This window comes from Vigna unguiculata, chromosome 6, assembly GCF_004118075.2.
Source record: "Vigna unguiculata cultivar IT97K-499-35 chromosome 6, ASM411807v1, whole genome shotgun sequence".
In the NCBI taxonomy this organism is placed as follows: Eukaryota; Viridiplantae; Streptophyta; class Magnoliopsida; order Fabales; family Fabaceae; genus Vigna; species Vigna unguiculata.
In genome coordinates, this window is record NC_040284.1 from 12,282,075 (window position 1) to 12,303,265 (window position 21,191).

Consider the following 21,191-nt stretch of genomic DNA (forward strand, 5'->3'; position numbering starts at 1 on the left):
GTACAACTTCATTGTCCTTATCTTCATCTTCTTGGGCATCCCCAAGACCTTGTATTTGCTTACCCGATCTTAAAGTAATAGCACTTACATTTCTCGGGTTAATTACAGTTTGTGCAGGCAAATTGCTTGAGCCTTGTTGAGACTTCATCTGATTTAACTCATTTGCCATTTGTCCAATCTGGTTCTGCAAATTCTGATTGGTTGCTTCCATCGTCTGTTTCAACTCATTGATTTGTCCCTTCATCATGTCAGCCATCATTTTCATCATTGCCTCCATGTTTGAATCACCAGAGGTTGCCGCTGGTTGTGGTTGTTGCCTCTATTGAGGTGGAACATAGACTTGTTGGTGTTGAGGTTGTTGATTTCCCCATTTCTGGCTGGGATATTCCTTCCAATCTGGGTTGTACTTGTTGGAGGACAAATCATGGTTGTATTGCTGCCGAGGTGGTCTATTATTGCCATAGATGTTTGCAGCATATGCCTGAGGTTGTTCATTGTCTAACGTGCTTGTCTCTTTTAACATAGAACAAGCCTCTGTAGGATGATTAGTAGAAGCACAAATTCCACATAAAGTAGAAGGGATAGGCTTTTTCTGTAAGTCTGTCAAGGTCCTTACCATGGCTGCTAAGTCATCCAACTTCCCTTCTAATTTCTTGTGATCTGCAACATATGAAGCTTCTACTCCATGGGTTCCCTTCAATAGAGTTATAGAATTACTCCTTGTGGAAAATTGTTGATGGTTCGATGCCATAGTTTCAATCAATTGTCTTGCATTTGTTGGCGTTTTGTCCATCAATGACCCTCCACTTGCAGCATCTATCATTTGTCTATCCATGATACTCAATCCCTCATAAAAGTATTGAATGAGGAGATGCTCGTTTATCTGGTGATGAGGACAGGAAGCACACAACTTTTTGAATCTTTCCCAATACTCGTGAAGACTTTCTCTTTCTTGTTGCCTTATCCCATAAATATCTTTGCGAATAGCAGCAACTCTAGATGCTGGAAAAAACTTTTCCAGAAATAATCTTTTCAGAGTCTCCCAGGTATTGATGGATCCTGGCGGAAGGCAGTATAACCAATTCTTAGCGGCATCTTGCAATGAGAATGGAAAAGCCTTAAGCTTGATATGTTCCTCTGTCACTGTTGTAGGTCTCATGGATGAACAAACAACATGAAATTCCTTCAAATGATGGTATGGGTCTTCTCCTGCTAATCCATGGAATTTGGGTAAAAGATGGATTAACCCAGACTTAAGCTCACATTCTCCATCTGGATATTGGATGCACATGTTTTGTGTAATTGCTGCATCCGGTGAAGCCAACTCTCTTATTGTTCTTTCTTCCATTCTATCTTCTTGAATTTCTGGTTCAGGTGATGGATCAGAAGATATGTTAATCACCGGAGGTGATTCTAGTGGTACACTTTCAGTGGTAGGTTCAGATGATGATGGTGCTCCTTCAGTAGAACACCTGAGATCAAGTCTCCTACGTGATTTACGCAAGTTCCTTTCAAGTTCTGAATCAAGTTGATAAAATTGACCCGGATTGGCCCGAGTCATGCACTATGCAAGTCCACCTGAAAGTGTTTCCCTGTGTGTTGTTTTTTTTTTTCTCTTCCTATTCTTGTTTTGGAGAAAGATTTCAAGAAAGAAATGAGTTAAGATGTCGTTGGGTCTACTCCCAGGAAAGAGAGGTGCGTCACAGTGGACAACTTAAATACCAAGTCTTTCTTAGACAGAGTTTTCCAAACTAGTCTCAAAAAAATTTCTTAAAAGAAATTCTTAATCAAAACAAAAATAGAAATTTGCTTGGAATATATTGAAAGAAAACTAGAGACTACAAAATAACAAACTATATTAAACGTATATGCGTAAAATAAATAAATAAAAATAAATTAATAAATAAATAATTTATTAAGAATCAGATTTAAAACGTTGAATAAATTTACCCAAATTTAATTAAAAAGACTAAACTCATTCCTTAATTATAAGGTTGAGGGGAACTAAATAGAGCTAATAGGTCATAGGTTTGAGAGGGACTAATTTCGATGTGTAAAAAAATTTAAGAGACCAACACATATTTAACCCAAAAGTAAACCACTTCTTAATTTTTAACTTATACTCATAATCTATGTATATATATCTGGTCACATATTTATAAACAGAGATGCTTCTACAGTAAAACAAAAAATATATAAATTATTTCACAATATTTTAAATGATTTTAATTGATTTAATAAAACTAAATTGATTAAGTAGGAGGATTTTAAATTATAAATATCAATAACAACTTCAAAATAATTGTGTGTATCATCTATCCGATGACCGATGACCGTTTAAATTGACTTATTTCCTTTTCTATTGAAAATAAAAATCAAAAAATAATAAATAATATCATTTAATTATTACAATTCTTTATTTATATTTTAAATACTTTTTGACACACATATTTTATTATTCTCTAAACTTAATATATTTATTTATATTAAATCACAATATCTAAAAATAATTTATATAGTTATAAACAAATTTATCATAATTTTTTATTATTCACTATTTTAATTAATTATTATTATTTTAAATAAATATCTCATAAATTGTATTATTATTATTTTAAATAAATATCTCATAAATTGTATTATTTTTTATGTATAGTAAAATATATTTGTATAAATATTTAATAAATATTTATTTCAATAATCAGGGACTATATATATATATATATATATATATATATATATATTAGTCTTGTAGGATTTTAAAGATTTTTGAGAGACAAAATGAAAGAGGATGTAAGAGTGGTGGTTAATAGGCCACTATATTATCATGGTATCTAAATTTAAATTTTAGAGTGTTAGTGTGAGAAAGTTGAGATATAATTAGAAAATACTTTTTTAGTTTCTATTAATTTATTTCAATAACTAAATTTTGATAATAGAAAAAATTTATACACTAATTTTTTTTTCTTAAATTATCAGCCATTGGAAGCTAATTTATTAATTATTTATATAAAAACTAATGTAATCATATGTTAGGTGGCAGATTTCACAAAATATTGTTTAGATAAATGTATAAAAACTTTGTAAATATCATAAACATAAAATATACTAAAATATTTAATACAGTTATATTATAATTTTATATATAAAGAGAAAAGTAAAAAAAAAAAAAAAATTGGCACCGTGCCAATTAACACATGAACACCACGCTTCACACTTTTACTTCTACTGCAGCTATTATCACATCCTTCCTTCCATTCACAGGTTCCCATCTCTTCCCAAGTATCACCAATTTAATACAAAAACTCTTAAGAATTGAAACTTATAAAATAAGACATGCAGGTTTCATTTATTTGTTTGGTTGAAAATGAAGAATCGGTGATATACTATATATAAATTTTCGCGTAGTTTATATTTTTTTAATATTTATATGTCATATTTTATTGGTGGTTAAAATACATTTTTGTTTCAATTGTCAATTTTTTTCAAATAAGTCTTAATTTTGTTTTTGTATTCAAATAGGTCTCAATTTTTGTTCAATTTGGTTCGTTTTTGTTAATCTTATTTAAATTATTAACGACCATGAACAATGATTGCTACATGTTACTTTGTGATTTTTTTAATTTTTTAAAATATATTTTATTATTTCTAATTTTGTTCAAATGTACACGTGTCAACCCAACAACTTGCCACGTGTCAAAGTCAATGTTTTATATTTAATTTGATCTCTATATTTGTTATTTTTATTCAATTTAGTCCCAATTTTATTTAAAATTGACCAATTTTGTTTCTATCGAAGATGAGACCAAATTTAATTTTTATATAAGTTATAATGATGTAAATTTTATTATATTATATAAAAACATTTAATAAAAAAATGTGAATTTTAATATAAAAAATTAAATTTGGTTTCAATTTGGAGAGCGACAAAATTTGTTCATGTTAACAAAAATTGGGACTAAATTGAACAAAATTAACGAATATAGGGACCAAATTGAATATAAAACATTGACTCAGACACGTGGCATGCTGCTAGGTTGACACGTGGACATTTAAAAAATTAAAAAAAACATGAAATGACACATGGCAGTCATTGTTCATGGTCGTTTATGATTTAAACGATGTTAGCAAAAAAGGACCAAATTGAACAAAATTGACGAAAATTGGAACCTATGTGAACACAAAAACAAAATTAAGACTTTTTTGACAAAAGTTGATGAAAATTGGGACCAAAATGGTATTTTAACCTTTATTGTTTTAGTCTAAGAAAATTGTGAGTGTTAGTGCTTGTGTCGTTGGTTAATACTTAGTCTACACATTCTTGGCTTTAGTAGATTTTCAGCATTATTGTTGCTTGCAAGTTTGTAATATTGAATTGCGTATTAAGTCGAAGAATATGTTAAAATTGAATAAGTGACTACTATAAGATTCCATATGAAAATGACTTGTCTTTTATTGATGATCACCTTGACTTAAATAAACATAGTGCAACATATAAATACACACTCCACCTACCGAAAACACAAGCAAGTGGAACCAGAACAATAAAACAAACTTTGCTAAAACATGGTAAGGACTAGGACTTTTTGGTAACCACCAACATATTATTTAAAATAGATAAATAACAAAATGTCTTCACTTTCTCCCATAAACTAAATTCTATGAAGCAATTAGTTCATATCATCAATGCTACAATGCTACATACTTTCAATAGCTTTCAAAGTCTTTAAAACGCATCAACCTTCAATGACTTTTGCATAGGTTTTATATTCATTTCAAAAGAAATTTCTTTAGCAGAAATCAATGCATTTTTAAATTATTTTCTCTTTACATTTCAAAAAGTGAGAAAAGACTTTTTAATTGTTAAATAACTTCATCAAATGCACATATCGTTTGATTGCAAATTCTTACTAACTGAGTTAACTGCAAATAAAATGTCATGCCAAATAGCCATGCTTAACAAAAACTCAAAGTTTTCTAGCTCATAAGTTGCTAAACAATCAACTTCACTTTTTCTTTTAGGATCATCACTAACTTCAGCTAATTCAAATAAAGCATATTTTATTTGTGAAGTTTGAAATTGTATAGTTTTCACACTTTCAATACGACTTTCCCAATGTGTTTGTGACAATGATTTAAGAGTTAAGTTATGTATATGGTCTTCTAAAATTTTCCACCATTTTGTAAAAGAAGAAAATAAGTATATATATATACATACATACATATATATATATATATATATATATATATATATATATATATATATATGTTGTAACACACCAAAAAATATGTAGCTTTTGGACATGAGTTAGCAATATACAAAGTACTAAGTTTAAACTATGACAACCACATAGAGGATAAAATGATCTACAATTAATATCAAGAAATTTTTTTTCACACCCTAATGTTTTCCTTTCATATTAGATCCATTATCATATCCTTGTCCTCTAAGATTATTAATATCAAGTTGAATATTTTTTTTTAATTCATCTACAAAAGCATCAAAAAGACCTTTTCAACTTGTATCATCTACTTTTAAAAATTCTAAAGAATACTCATTAACTTGTATTGAAGTTGATGAAATATCTACACACCATAATACACAAGACATTTGCTCTTGATGACTTATATTTAGTGCAATCAAGTATGATTGAATAATACTTTGCAACCCTAATTTTTTTTATAATTTTTGTTTTAATTTCACTTGTTAACAAATTTATCAACTCATTTTGTATGTTATGCCCAAGGTAATGGTTGTGAATTTCATCATCTTTAATTCGACGAATATGTTTTTGCATAATTGGGTCAAATTCTACAATCATTTCAATTAGACTTAAAAAATTTCCATTAGCTTCTTGATAAATTTTTTCATTGGTTCCACGAAAGGCTAAGTTATTTTTACCAAGAGTTTTAACAAGTGCAATAATTCTTAACAACACATTTTTTTAGTGTTGTTAAGAATTTTCAGTGAAGGTTGAAAAGTCTAGCCAGCCCCGCATAAGTGCGGGCCCACGGGCCAGCCCACCTTTAAAAAAAAATCTTATGATAAAGCTTTCAAAATTCAACAGATTGGAAAACTTTAACAAGTTCACAAAATTAACCAAAGACTTTGGGAAGTTAGATGATAAATTAATAATTTAACATTTTCATCATATTCACATTCGTACTTTGATATACACGATGTATCTTCACATTTTAGCACATTAAAAAATACATAATACTTGTCTTTTCTAGTCATACAAGAATTTGGAGCATTCATGCAGAAGTACATGTTTTTTTCTTTAATACAGGCCAATGGGCTGAAGGCTTTCCTGGCCCGCCCCATGTTTTTTTGGTGGGCCGGCCCGCTGGGCCAAACTTACATTGCCATCCCTAATTCTCGGATGCATTGTCCAGCTTTGAGTTGTAGAAGTTACTTTTCTTACAATCCTAGCTTTGAAAACTTCTTGTGATATCTCCAAAGGCATTTTGAATGGTGCCATAAGGAAAACACAAAGAGTCTAACATCATTTTCTACAATATGGAGAAGTTGATCACATGGTCTAACTATCATACTCCTTGTCGGGATTTTAGAATTGCTACATTAGTTATCACTTTGAACAAAAGTCTTGTCTCGAAAATACAAAGTGTTTGAAGAACTTATGCTTAATGTTGCTTTTTGTTGGTTTTGGATGTGTGTATGTCTTTTAGGTTGGTTCACTTAGTTTTCTTAGGGGTGGGCAAAAAAATCCAATTTTCTTGATCTGATCGACTTTTGCTTCGATCCAATCCATTTAAAACCCATTTCATTAAAAATCCAATCCATTTTATTGGACCTGGATTTCAATTTGATCTACATTTTATATATTTTATGGATTGGATATCCATTCTCTTAATCGAGATTTTCAAATATGGATAATCTAGAAAATCCAATCCGAATTTTCAATCTAAATTTTTAATTAAGTTAGGTTGAAGGTTGAGAAGGACTAGCCCAAATTTGGCCGTATTCCGCCAAATCGGCCTTGTAAGAAATTGGGTCGTATTTGGCCGAATTCATTCGAGTCGGCCTTGGTCGAAATTTGACCCAATCGACCCTGGACCAAATTTGGTTGTATTCAACCAAGTCGATCCCGGCCCAAATTTGACTACATTGGACTGAGTCGACCCTGGATGAAATTTGGCTGTTTCGGACGAGTTAGTCGCGACCAAAAGTTGGCAGAATTGAGCCGAGTCCAGTCAATCCTAACCGAAATTTGGCTGAGTAGGCCCTAGTCCAAATTTTGCCCTATTCGATCGAGTCGACTCTGACCAAAATTTTTATCCATATTAGGCTAAGTCGGCCCTAGCCGACATTCGGTTGAATCCAGTCATGTCCAACACAACCGAAGTTTTTTCCGAGTTTACCCTGGCCCAAATTTAGCCGTATTAGGTCACGTCGTCCCCAGTCGAAATTTAGTCGTATGTGGCCAAATTTTACCGAGTTGGGCTTGATGGAAATTTTGACATATTCAGCCTAGTCAATCCCGACCGAAATTTGTTTGAATTCGGCCGAGTTGAACCTAGCTAAAATTTGCTTGAATTCCACCAAGTTGGCTCCGACCAAAATTCGGCCAAGTCGACCACGATCTAAAGTCATCTGAGTCGGTCCTGTGGTGAAATTCTCCTGAGTTTGCCCTGATCAAAATTCTTCAAAATTCGATCTTGTTGGCTTTAATGACACAAGTTTTAGAAAATTCAATTTAAATTTCTTTTATAAAAAATGGATTTCAGATTTTGAACTTAATCCAAATATTTGGATATGAATTTTGAAAAAATCCAAACTAATTCTTTGGAAAAAATATATTTGGATAAAAAATCAAATCCAATTATTTAGATGTAAAATAGATGTGGATTGGATCATTCAAAATTCAATCCATTTCTATTTATTATATAGAGGCTACATACTTTTTTCTTGTATTTTTGTCTTTTTCCTTTTGTGTATAAGGGTTAGAGCAACACAAGTGTTTTACAATTAATATATTTTTTATGGGGATTTCTTTTTGCACCCCAAGATGTCTTCATGCACCCCCAATTTTTTGAAATATTTAAGGAATCACTGATTTTACGAATCTAGTGTTACCGATTTGCAAAAACTAGTGTTACCGATTTGTATGATGTAGGTGTACCAGTTTTCGAAATTCGATTTGGACTTGTAATTTTAATTCTTTTTTGTTGTTTTTGTCTAGCATATTTTAATTATGAGTTTTCTTTTGCATGTATGGCAAGAATTCACAGTGCTCATACAATTCATAGATCTGAACAAAATGATAGAAGAAGTTCTACTCATAAAGAAGGCTCTCAATAAGGTGAGGGAAGAAAACATAATGTGTCTGCTCTCTTCTACTTGTAATGGGATAATTTTGTCTAAATGTCCCTCTGGATACTATTGGTGATGTGGCACAACTGATTGAGTTGTTATTGGATGCACAATTTTTGCGGACAAGAGTGCAACATACATTAGTGTCTCGTACCTATTGTTGTTAAGAGATCTTACGACATGTGATGGATATGCATGGGGAGTTGCAACACTAGTTCACATGTACCCGATGTCATTGTAACATCCCAGATGATGTACAGGTACCCAGAAGAATAAAGTCATTAGGCAGTCTACGAGTGAGTAACTTGATTTACATTATCATTCTAACACTTTCATAAGATAACATTTTTATGTTTTGACTTGTTATCCTTGCAAGGTTCAATAAGACACTTTGCGATCATTTTACAGAGGATGGTTGGTTGTCAGGATGTTAGTGAGGGCGTTGTTGCATGAGATAGGACTCAAGAGGCATTGCAAATGGGTCATGAGACCTGTGAAGAACATGCAGAGAGTAGTCGAGAAGATTGAAATGTTCATGGTCGACATTAATCTTTATCTTCTTAGATTATAGTATTTCATCATGGTTGTAATATCTCATAAAGTTTATTTTATTAAACTATGTTATTTATGGTATTAAAGTATGCTATTTCTGAAATTAAATTATGTTTTCAAACTATTTAATTCTAGTTCTAAATCAATAACATAATTATTGTTCTAAAGTATTACCGATTTTCAAGATCCGGTGTTATCGATTTTCAGGACTGGTGTTACCAAATTTTTAGAACCGGTGTTACTAAATTGTATCCAACGGATTTCGTAATATGTCCTCATCGGTTATCATAATCTGATTATAATTTATATATATATATATATATATATATATATATATATATATATATTTAAGAATATAACGGTCATCACATCACAACCAGATTTGGAGGTGCAGGAAGAAAAGCCTTTCAATATAAGTCAACATCAAAGGGACAAGCCTACGATATTGAGCTCTGAGGCCCTTGACAAAACTTCTGAAAACCACCATAGAACCTTTGATTTTCCAGAAACCGGAAATTTTCTCAAAGGCGAAAAACACATTAAAGATATTTAAAATTAACTAAAAAGTAGAAAAAAAGGTAACGATTAATCAACGAAATTCACGTACGTGGAACTACAATTTCTAAACTGCCTTTTACATAGAGTTCGTTAGTATAAATATTTTAGTTAAATATATTATTATTTTCAAATATTTATAATTCTTCTCAAAATTAAATATATACTAATTTAGTTTCTCAAGAAAGTCTTATAAAACATTTTTTTTCAAGAAACCATACATGGCATGTAACAAATAGAGTACATAGAGTAAGGTGAAACACTCATAAAATCTTAAATCATTGAATTTTAACAAGGATTGTAAGAAGGTGAAAGGCGCGCATCTCGAAACATCCTAATTTGTAATTGTATTTATATTTTGTTTTAATTTATACTTTATTCGCCAAGAAAATGAATGGTTGGTATAGCTTAAAAAAAAGGTGAATTTTAATTATATTAATTTATTTGTTTAAACTGAATTTATTCACTCAAGAAAATGAGCACGGTGCAAACAGATAATTTAGAAAAAAATCAGTATTCTTAATAATTTATCGATTTGATTGGATGATTTTCATCGATTTTATGTATCACGATGGTGCACATGGAGTTTGAATCGGAAATACACGTTATAATAACAAGATGTTACGATTTTTAAAATTTCGATTTTACCTGATGATGCAAATTGTAACAATCGGAGTTACAATGATATTTATGATTACCATATCTTCCGTTATCATTCATTGCATCTCTCGATTCTTCCATCAAAAACACTATATGTTTCCATCACTAATACCATAACTAACCTTCAACAAAAAATTCTTCACTTGCACCTCTACAGAAGATCCTTGGTTTTCAGATTTAACAGTTCTATGTACACAAAAATCACATGAAGAGAATTAAATGAATTAAAAAAAAAAAAAAAAGAGCATCATTTAGAACAGATAATTAAACTGATACAAACAGTGATGCATAACTCTTCATCCAACAAAACAACAGACGCGAATAAATTATAGAGAACCGTCGTCTTATTCCACTCCTACGACACACTACAACAAAACAAAACGTTGAGATACGTTTTCCTTGAGTTCATGCATTTGTCGTCATAGTTCCTATGTTGTTGTTGTCGTCATTGTTTTGGTTGTTGTCAAGATCTCGAGGAAACTTGAGGATACCAGTGTTCTTGAAGGTGGAGACGGTGAGTTTAACATTTTCACGGGCGATGACGGTGCCAGTAATGAGACCTCCGAAAATGTGGCCATTAGGGGTTGAGAGGTTGATGGTGAAAGATAGGGGAAAGGGAGGAGTGGCTCCAGGGTAAAGGGTATAGAGGTTGTTGTATAAGTAGGAACCAGAAAGGGAGAGCAAAGTGAAGGGACCATGTTGCATGGTTGAGTTGTGAAGGGTCACATTGTTAACTGTGCCAGAGGCACTAATGATGGCCACACTCACATGACCATTATGAGCAATGTTCAAGATGAAGTCCATGATGTCCCTATTTGGGGGTACCCTAAAAGAAAACACCTTCATGGAGGGCTCCAGAGATTGGGGCACTGGTTGAGGGCTGAAGCCTGACTTGTTCCTTGAGCCTGGAGGCCTACCCACGGGCTTCCTTCTGGATGGCTTCATCAGAGGCTAGTTGGTGATGGTAGTGTTCGGTGGGGTTGTTATGTTTGTCAGAGGATTTATATATAGTGGAAAATAAAATGTTACTTAACGTTATTATAACAGTAAAAATGGTCCTAACAAAAATTAGTTTTTATATTTTTAAAGGAATAAAAGAATAAAAAAATTGTTGATATCAGAATATCATTTTACTTTGTGGTACGTGGCGGTGAACTCTTTCGAGAGTTGAGTTTGAACTGAAGGAACCTTTTGGGAATGGTGAATGAGATGAAAGAGTGTGGCATAATGTGATTTTGAAAATGGGTTACTTTAATTAATAATGCAACAAAAGATTTTAAATCTTGAATAGTTTTATTCAGAAATGGTTAATATAATTTAAAGTTGGATGGGACAAATGTATTAAAATCATTTATTGAAATTTATGATTTAAATAATGTTAAGTGGAAATTATTTGTCCTATTAAATGATATTCTAGTCATTGTTTTATTTATTCTTTATTATCGTATACATTGATTTAATTTGGTCAAAAGCATGTCAAAATCATTGATTATTAGCGTAGCCAATATCGAAGTAAATTTCTAAACTTGAAATATATTTGAAATATCAGAAGGGACTTCTGTTTAGTAGAATATCCATCTTGAGCAAGACTTTCTGCGATCGGAGACACTTGGTATTTTATATACACAAAAACGAAATGTTAGAATGTAAAAAATTAAATTCAATGATACACTCAATGAAAAACGAAATTGAGAATTCGTTGAAACACTTTTTGTTTTGTGAATTTTATATGAATTTTGTTTAATAACAGAATAAATGTTAAGAAAAATATGTTAAAATTTTCAAATTAATTAAAAAAATGAAAGATGAGTAATAATGATGAATGATGTGAGCTTGCTAAATGCAATTTGTAATATGACCTCATTAGAAAGAAACTAAGGGCAATGATTAATACAAGAAATTCATAAATATCCTCTACTTTCTATATATTCCAATTATTTACAAAAATCTCAAAGTATAAATACTTCAACTCCTATCAACAAAGAAATATATATTAATTGTAGATAGAGTTAACAATTTGGTCCAGTATACTGGATTAGGCCTGGGTCCACGTGTGCTAGGGTCAAAAAAGCTCACAGGATAAAAAAATCTCCAATTAAAGAAGTTCATAGGACCAAAAACCCCACAAAAGCCATGTGAGCCATGGCCAGTCCAAGTGCTTTCTTCTTAAACATGAAAAATATATTATTTCTTAAAATATATTATTAAACTTTTCGTCATCGACTCAAGGTCGACACATCTAGGACGTCGATCCGACCTACCTTGGTCGTCATCTCAGGTCAGACCATCTTCGAGCTGGGCTTGGCCAGGTTGAACCTTTTAGGTCATAAGGTCGGGACAAGCTTGTCCATGTTGACGAGCTAGCCTGACCCAACGGGTCCTCGAGCTTCATCAACCTGTCCAGGTCATCGAGTTATCGGCTCATCAGGGTCGTCGGGCTTGCTTGGTCTCTATGGTTCGTTGGCCACTACCCGTCCGAGTCGTCGGGCCAATAGAGCCCGTCCGGAATGTTAGGTCCGCCACCCCGTTCAAGTGGTCGACCAGTTGGCTCGTTTGGCCCACTCGTTCTGTCAGGGTACGACCCGTCTGATTAGTCAGTTCGGCTCATCCGCCTTTTTAGGGTCATTGGGCCTACCTTGTCAGTACGGTTTGTCGGGCATGGCCCGTTTGAGTCACTAGGCTCTTCTGGCCCTTCTAGGTCATCGGGTCCGTATGACCTGTTCTGATCGTCATGCATGTCTGGCTCGTTCGAGTCGTCGAGCCTGCAGAGCCAGTTTAGGTTTTTGGGCACAAACGACTCGTCCAAGTCATTGGCCTCGCCCGACCTGTCCGGATCTTCGGGCTCGTCCAGGTCGGCAGGCCCACTTGGCTTGTTTGGATCGTCAAGTTTACTCGACCTGATCGAGTGGTCAAACTCGCCCAACACATCCTGGTTATTGAGCTAGCCCGAACCGTCCTGGTTATCAAGCAAGCACAGCCCATTTGGGTCGTTGGGCATGCACAGCATGCCGGGTCGTCGGGCTCGCATGACCCGTCTAGGTCGTCGGTGTTAATCTTTTAGTCTGACTCAAAGTCATATTTTTATTGGGCCTAACCCACTTGAGAGGGGCTTTAGGGGTTGTAGCTTTTTTTGTCCCCCTCAATTTGAGGCTCTAGAAAAAGGGACTTAATGAAGAATGGGATTGGGCTTGCTTTTGGACCAAGGGCTAAATTGACACCTTTAATTTTAGAGTACTTGGAGTGTTCTAACCCTTTTACAAAATTGCATATATATTTTTTTACTACATATCCAAAAACAATTAAACAATATTATCTACCAAAATTCAGCTAACACTAGTGGAAAATGGACCTATAACATCACCTATTTAATGTCAGTCCAATAAAAGGTGAACATAAAAAATGAGTGTGGCATTTTTGCAATTAAAATGCCAAAATTGACGTCAGCTTGACCTAGAAAAAATGTCATAGGGCTATTTGACATCGTCCCCCTCTCTACATCACGTCAATGTATGTCACCATCTCCCATATATCGCTGTGAAATGGTTATTTGATGTCGACCTTGTCTCGGTCTGACGTCAAATGTGCTTTATTACATAGTGCGAGACCATTTTTCTTTCACTATTCTTTTGCGCTTTTCTTCTCTAACAAACTAGCGGCTACGACGACGTGTGTGAGCACGAAATAAATTGATTTTTGCTTCATTTAACTCAAATGCAGGTTGTTTGGGTGCTTTGCTTGTGATTCTGTTTCATTTTTCATTATTTGTTTTTGTGCAGGTTCGTTTTGAAGCAACGATAGCGACATTTTTCATTGTGCACGACAATGACAACAACATTCTTTATTGTGCACAAGGGAAAGGGTCCTCTCCTTAGCAACGGCGACGACGACTTGGTTGGATAAAATGTTTGTTAATTTTGCATTGCTCTTGTCTTTTAATTGCATATGTTTTGGTTGTTTTTTGCATTGCTCTTGTCTTTTAATTGAATATGTTTTGGTTGTTTTTTGCATTCTTTTTTTTAGCTTTGACAAATGTTTTGGTTATTGCGATTACATCTTGGGATGACATTCCAGAGGTCGAAAAGAACCTCCTATAGCAGAATATTCTGGTATGTTTACTTAAAACAACTATAGTGTTTATTATGTTACCTAATACATAACATATTTTATGTTTTCAACAACAAAATTTTGACATTTTGAAGGGAATTATAAAGAAGGTGTTATCTCACACAGACACCAGATTTGGGGACTTCATGGCAAGGCTTGCACGTCTATATGTGTTTGGAGACAGATAACATGACACTCCTTGTAATAAGTACAAAATAACTAAGGAGAAATAGATGCAATTTCGTGTACCTAGAGAGTATGAGGATTAAAAGGTTTGTTTCTTAAATTTGTTTATAGTGACACTAGTCATACATTTGTGAATTATTATCATTAAATTATGTTATGTGTGATAGGAAAAAAGAATAGTAGCCCAGGAAAGACATATGGTTAACGATGCACTACAGGTACTCTTGAGGTGGTTGTGCATTCTTAGAGAAATGATTGAGAAAGTATTGTGCAAAGGCTTTAGGACTTGAGTCCCTTGACCTAGTACTTGCAATTCCTAGATATTAGATGTGGAAGGTTGCTCGAACTAAGTCTGATGGGCACATGACATCATAATTAGCTCAAATCATATATGAAAAAGTAGTAAGTACAAACCCTATTTGACACCTATAGTTCATATGCAGAGGGTTTATGATTAATCTTGCTTATATGGTGCAAGATGAGTTAGTTGAGCAACACCCTAAGGATTGGTTTTGTTGGCCATGGTTGGGACGATATACTCACAACAACGATTGGAAAGCCAAAGCACTCAAGCCATGTGTGTGGTGTTGGATGTATTATGTCTTACATGCTCATCTTCCTCGATCTACTACAATGGTCCAAATTGATCCTCCCTCACAATTATCTAATGTTGATCCTACTTCATCAATTGAACACACATGTACATCTTTTGTTGGCCTAACTCACTATACTTCCCTTAGACCTTGGTTCTTAACTCAGGTGCCACCAACCATATTATGGGTAACAAATCTTTGTTTTCTTCTCTATCTCCTACGGATTGTTTACCTTCAGTTACCATGGCTAATGGATCTAAGGTCTTATCCCATGGTGTTGGTACTATTACTATTTTTCCTTCTTTGTCCATTGGTTATGTTCTTTTTGTCTCCAAGTCTCCATTTAACTTATTATCCATAAGTCATCTCACCCGTTCTTTTGATTGTGTTATTTCATTTAGCAAAGGTTTTTATCATCTATGACCTTCTACACATGTTGGCACAATTATTGATTCTACATATCTCTTTTATGCTCGATAGGATCATCCTAGTCTTGCCAAAATGCAACAATTTGTTCCTAGTTTATCCAATTCATCTAATTTGTCGTGTGATTGATGTGAATTAGGCTAACATAGTTGTAGTTCATTTCCTCCAAGTGTCTCACAACGTGCTTCATCCCCTTTGTCTTAGTTTATTATGACATTTGGAGACTTAGTCGTGTTAAGTATAATTTAGGATTTCAGTATTTTGTTACTTTTATTGATGATTATCCTAGGTCACACAAATGTTTTTTTTAGGATTCACTATGTAGATCACCAAAAAGGAAATAAATGTTTCTTTCATTCTTTTAATTGTTATTTTATTTCAGCTGTCACATTCAATGAGTCTTCTTTTTGGGTTAAATATGTTTTTGGTCCCTCAAGTTTCAGTGAATTTTGGAATTAGTCCCTCATCAAAACTTTATACCAATTTAGTCCTTCATCTTTCAAAATGCGTGAATTTAGTCCTTTTAGCCAAATTTTATTAAGTTTATCTGACGTTTCAAGCACATTTCATGATAGTATTTAAGTTAACATTGAAGAAAAAATGTGTCAAACAGTGTAAATAATTTAAATACTATCATGAAATGTGCTTGAAAACGTCAGATAAACTTAACAAAATTTGGTTAAAAGGAATTCACGCATTTTGAAAGATGAATGACTAAATTAGTCAAAAGTTTTGATGAGGGACTAATTCCAAATTTCCCTGAAACTTGAGGGACCAAAAACATATTTAACCCCTTCTTTTTTACTTTATGTATCCTTATTCTTCGTGTGTTTCTTCATTTATCACAATCAATATTTTTTGTTATTTGAGATCCTCATGTTGTGTCTAGTCCACCTCTACAACTCATCATTCATCGGATGACTCACTTCTAGTGCCCAATCATCTGTCCCTTCAAGCTTTGGCAATTGAGTATGAACTTCTAATTGTTCTTAGTAAAGATATGCACTCTACTTGTAATCCATCTTCTCATTAGAATGCTTTGAGTTACCATTGATTATCTACATCTTTATATACCTACCTTTCATTTATTTCTACTATGTCACTTCCAATTTTATAGTCGATGCCTTAACTCATCCTGGTACGCATCAAACCATGCTTGGTGAAATCGATGCTCTTTAAAATAGTGGAACTTGAGAGTTTTTCTCATTACCGTATGAGAAATATGTTGTTGGTTGCAGGTGAGTCTTTTCCTTAAAAATTGGTCCTGATGGTATTATTGATTTTCTCAAAGCTCATCTTACGGCTTTACACACATATTTTTGGTTTGGATTATGGTGATACCTTTTCTCTAGTGACAAAGATGGCTTATGTTCACTTATTTATAACCATGGTTGTTCTTCAACAATGAACTCTTACCAACTAGATGTCAAAAATGATTTTCTCATTAAAGATTTGTAGGAAGAAATTAATATGGAACAACCTCCAAGTTTTGTTGATCAAGTAAAGTCTTCTGGATTGGTATGTCGTCTCTGCAAATCTTTATAAGGCTTGGAATAGTTTCCTATGGCTTAGTTTGGCAAATTCAGTAGTGTTGTTAAAAAGTTTGATATGATTCATAGTGAGACAAATAATTTAGTCTTTTAATATGACTCAAGTGTTGTGTGTATCTATTTAATAGTATATCTTTTAATATTCTTACAAGAAGTAATCACCATGACATCTCCTAGATGAAACAACATTTAGAGAAAAATGAATTAATAAACTCAAAATTTATTGATTCATAATGCCAAACTTCATTGAAATTTGAAGCTCACATTTTAATGAAATATAATAATATTTGACTTTTCTTTATTATCTTATATATTTAATTTTTTTTAAACTTCTTACCTTTTAAATTTCGCTTCGTTATTAGGAGGGTTATTATTTTTTAAGATGTTAATTTTCTTTTAAAAGATATTTTTATAATTTTTATTTTAATTAAATAATTATAATATTCATATTTTAGTTATTATTTTATTTAGTTATTAATAAAAATACTTTTAAAATGAGAACATATTATTTTTATCATCAGGATTTTATTTAAAACAAATTGTAAAAACATATGTATGAAATTTATAATCTCGTAGAGATGCAATGAGAGATAAAAAGGAATGAAAAGTACAAACTATAAGAACAGGATGTGTAAAACTGTTACTATTGTAGTTAAAATCAATATTTAATTAAACATTATAAGATTTTTTTGTTTTATACATTATTTCTGGTTGAAATTCCCATGATCGTGCCACAACAAAATCGTTATTATCTAACAAAACCGTGGATCGTTATTTATTCTAAATTGTTTGGTGCGCTGTACTATCATGAATTCAATAAAATTTAAAATTTAAACCTAATTAAAAGTCAATGCACCACCCACTTAAAGTTTAATATGTTTGCAGCTATAACACCTCACTTTCTTGCTGAGTGGGATTTTAATTGAAACAAAATTCAAACTCAATTAAAAATTAAAAGTATTTTCTGTTATACCCTTCACCTTATTAAGTTAATGAGTTTCAGTTAAAATAAAACTTAATGTATTTGTAAGTTACAAACATCTCTTCAAATAACTTGCATTAATTCATCTTTTCCCAAATTTAATTACATGTAAAATTAAAAATATCACAATAAAATGTCTGTTATTTGTAACATCCCGTTTTCATAGTTTTTAAACTATTAAACAAAACATTTAAATTTTTAGTAATTCAGAAGCGAATGATGACATAGACCAGTATAATGCAATACAGTCATCCTAAAAAAAAAGAATAACCATACGTACACTGATCAACCTATACTGCCCATACATTACTAAAGGGATTACAAAATACCCGAGCAGCTAAGCAAAAGAAAGAAAAGGGTCACATATGCTACTGGCATGTCTAATGCAATCATCTCACGTCCCGGAGGGTGTATCCTCACCTGCACGTTTTTCTGCTCACGCCATCCAATCGAGACGATCATTGCAAAGGTAGAAGACACACACAAACACACCATAGAAACTAGAAGGGTAAGCTAACTTGAATGAAGAGTAACCATGCAATTTATTTTATGTTAAGGAAGAAAACAGGATTCATTAAACAGTCTATCAAAAATCATCCAATTAATTCCAACTATAACACCACACGCCATTCTAGACTCGATATCCGGATTATGTAAGTGGCATTGGAGCTCTTGGTGACTTGCACTTGAGATGGTTCCTAAACTCTGCAGAGTTTTAGGCACAAGGGGTATTCACCCAACCACTCTCAAGGTAAATCCCATCACCTCTATGATGGATCGGATTCATAGACCAGGACCTCCTACTACTTCCCCCGACGTAATCCATCATACTCTACTTGAGTCTTAATGGATTACTGGAAGCGTCAGAATATCACCAATCTGAGTCCTCATGCCCTTACATTTACTAAACCACATTCCTTAGGATTTCCCTTGAAATCCTAACTCTAACATACTTCCATTCACATCAAGTTCACACTCAATTCCTTCACACAGTCTAACATGCATAAGGATCCCATACAATATCAACCATCATCATCTTAAAGCAACCACTCTAGCATCAAGAAATCAAAACAGTGGGAAAATCAATCTTCTGCAGGGGATCTCGCTTAGGCTAGAGGGTCTCGCCTAAGCCAGAGAGTCTATCTCGCTTAGGCGAGTTGATTTCGGCTGGGCGAGACATCATACAGTGGCGAATTACAATTCTTGGGCGAACTCTCGCTCAGGCTATACTGGCTCGCCTAGACGAGATGTTATCTCGCTCAGGCGACCCAGCTCGCCTAGGCGAGGTTTCGCACAACTGACAGGGGTGAGCTTCTGGTATTTTCGCTCAGGCGAGACCAACTCGCCTAGGCGAAACTACCAGGAAATCCTCCCTATTCTGCACTTGCAAACTCGCTCAAGAACATCTCCCACTCAATTTCACACATCAGCAGTCTCAAACATTAATTAAACAAACAATCATGCAATTAAAGTACTCACGAACACAATTCACATCAAAATGAGTTACAGAATTAGCTTCCCTTACCTATTTGTCAAGAATTCACTTGGTAGAGTCAAGAAATTGGCAAGGCAGCAGAATTTTCAGTTTGACCTATGAGAACCCATCACCACAACAGGGAGAAGGAAGAATTACATGATCAGATTCGAAATTCAAAGATAAATTCGCGAATTCTAGCTGGACTTGAACCCAATTGGAGATATAACTTACCTAAAAGGATGGAAGCTGAGGGAGGAACTGCAGAGGGTCCTGTTGGCTGGCCCTTCCAAAGTCTGAGTATGGAAAGTTGAAACTGTGAGATGGCAGCACAAAGAAAAGAGAGTGGGAGAAGATTGGATTGTAGAGAAAGAAAAGAGAGATTGAGAAAGAAGGAAGAGTGTTGCTGTTTTTAGAGAGAAAGAAAAAGGAAGTAAAAGAGGGGTATCACATTATTGGTTATATATATATCAAAAGCAAAATATTTATGCTGTTGTGAACCTTTTACTATCTTAAACATAAATTTATAACCATAATGACAAAAAAAATAAAAATTATAATATTTTTTTAATTATTTAATAGAATATAAATCATTAAAAAAGAATTAATGGAAAGAAATAAAATAAGTACTTTTATGTGCTTATTAAATAAGTAATAAATATTTGCTCATAAAATTTTGGATAACTAATGTGCAGAAATATATATAAAAAAATATAGAACATTAATTAGTCCATCTAGAACATACTAAATGCCTAAATGCGAGATATAGGAACAAACAGTTATCTTATTATGAATGTATTTATCTCAATCTCAATATATTATTTGAATAATTTTACTTCATGTATATGTTTTATATTTTTTGAAGACTTTTACAGATTTTCTTGTAATTCTAATAAAATAATAATGGTACAGTTTTCTATTTACTTACAATGTGTGCATGTATGTAAATTATGTAAAAATTATCGTAAGAGCTGAGTGTATATAACAGCAGAAATAATAAATATATTATTAAAATTTTAGAAAGACATAAAAAAATTAATTCTTTTCAAAATTGTTACAGATTAAAATCCCAATAGAGTATTAGATATAATAAATGGGTCTTATTTTTTTATTGATAAAAAATGAACAAGTAATACATAAGGTATTAATTGAAGAGCATTTGAAATTTTAAAATATTAGAAATTTAATAAAAAGCATGGAACTTTGGTGGATAATTAAAAAGGCATGTAAAAGAAGGAAAAAGAGAGGAGAATTCAATCATTTCTTTCTCAGAAACACATGCACATTGATGGAGAAGTAAAGATTCAATAATAAAAAAATATAAAAACATCTTTAAGGTTAATCTCTTTGTGGTTTCTCTTTATGCTCCCCAATCTGGAGTATATTTACAAAAAATCACTTCAAGCCTCTGTTAACATTCCCAAAAAGCAAAAAAAATTTGAACACAAAAACTAAAATTCTAAACTCCACCATGGAAGACCTTTGGTTTTACATGAACTCATCATATTAAAGAAAAACTAAATGGAATGATAAGGTGTTCTAGTAAAAATGAGAAAAAAGAAAAAGAAAAGGTTGTGAATTCGATATTCTTATTAATAATTTAAATAAATAAAATTAATTTGGAGATAATATAAATATTTATTTACATATGCCCTTAAGAACAATTTTAGGAATTTCTTTTATCAACTCAATTTATAATTTTACAAGATATCATGTACCTCGATAGAAGATCTTTATTAATTCAATCTTTATTAAATGATAATTCTCTTATAAC

The 21,191-nt window shown here is 32.7% G+C and overlaps 1 protein-coding gene across 1 annotated transcript; it reads right to left on the reverse strand.

Moving 5' to 3' along the window:
* Positions 1 to 10,507: 10,507 nt before the first annotated feature.
* LOC114188423 (AT-hook motif nuclear-localized protein 17-like) lies at positions 10,508 to 11,047 on the reverse strand. Its single transcript, XM_028077010.1, has one exon. It carries the CDS (start codon positions 11,045 to 11,047, stop codon positions 10,508 to 10,510), a length of 540 nt encoding a protein of 179 aa, XP_027932811.1.
* Positions 11,048 to 21,191: the final 10,144 nt, after the last annotated feature.

Excerpts from the sequence above, each read along its gene's own strand:
- LOC114188423 (XM_028077010.1), bottom strand. The coding sequence starts at position 11,047 with ATGAAGCCATCCAGAAGGAAGCCCGTGGGTAGGCCTCCAGGCTCAAGG.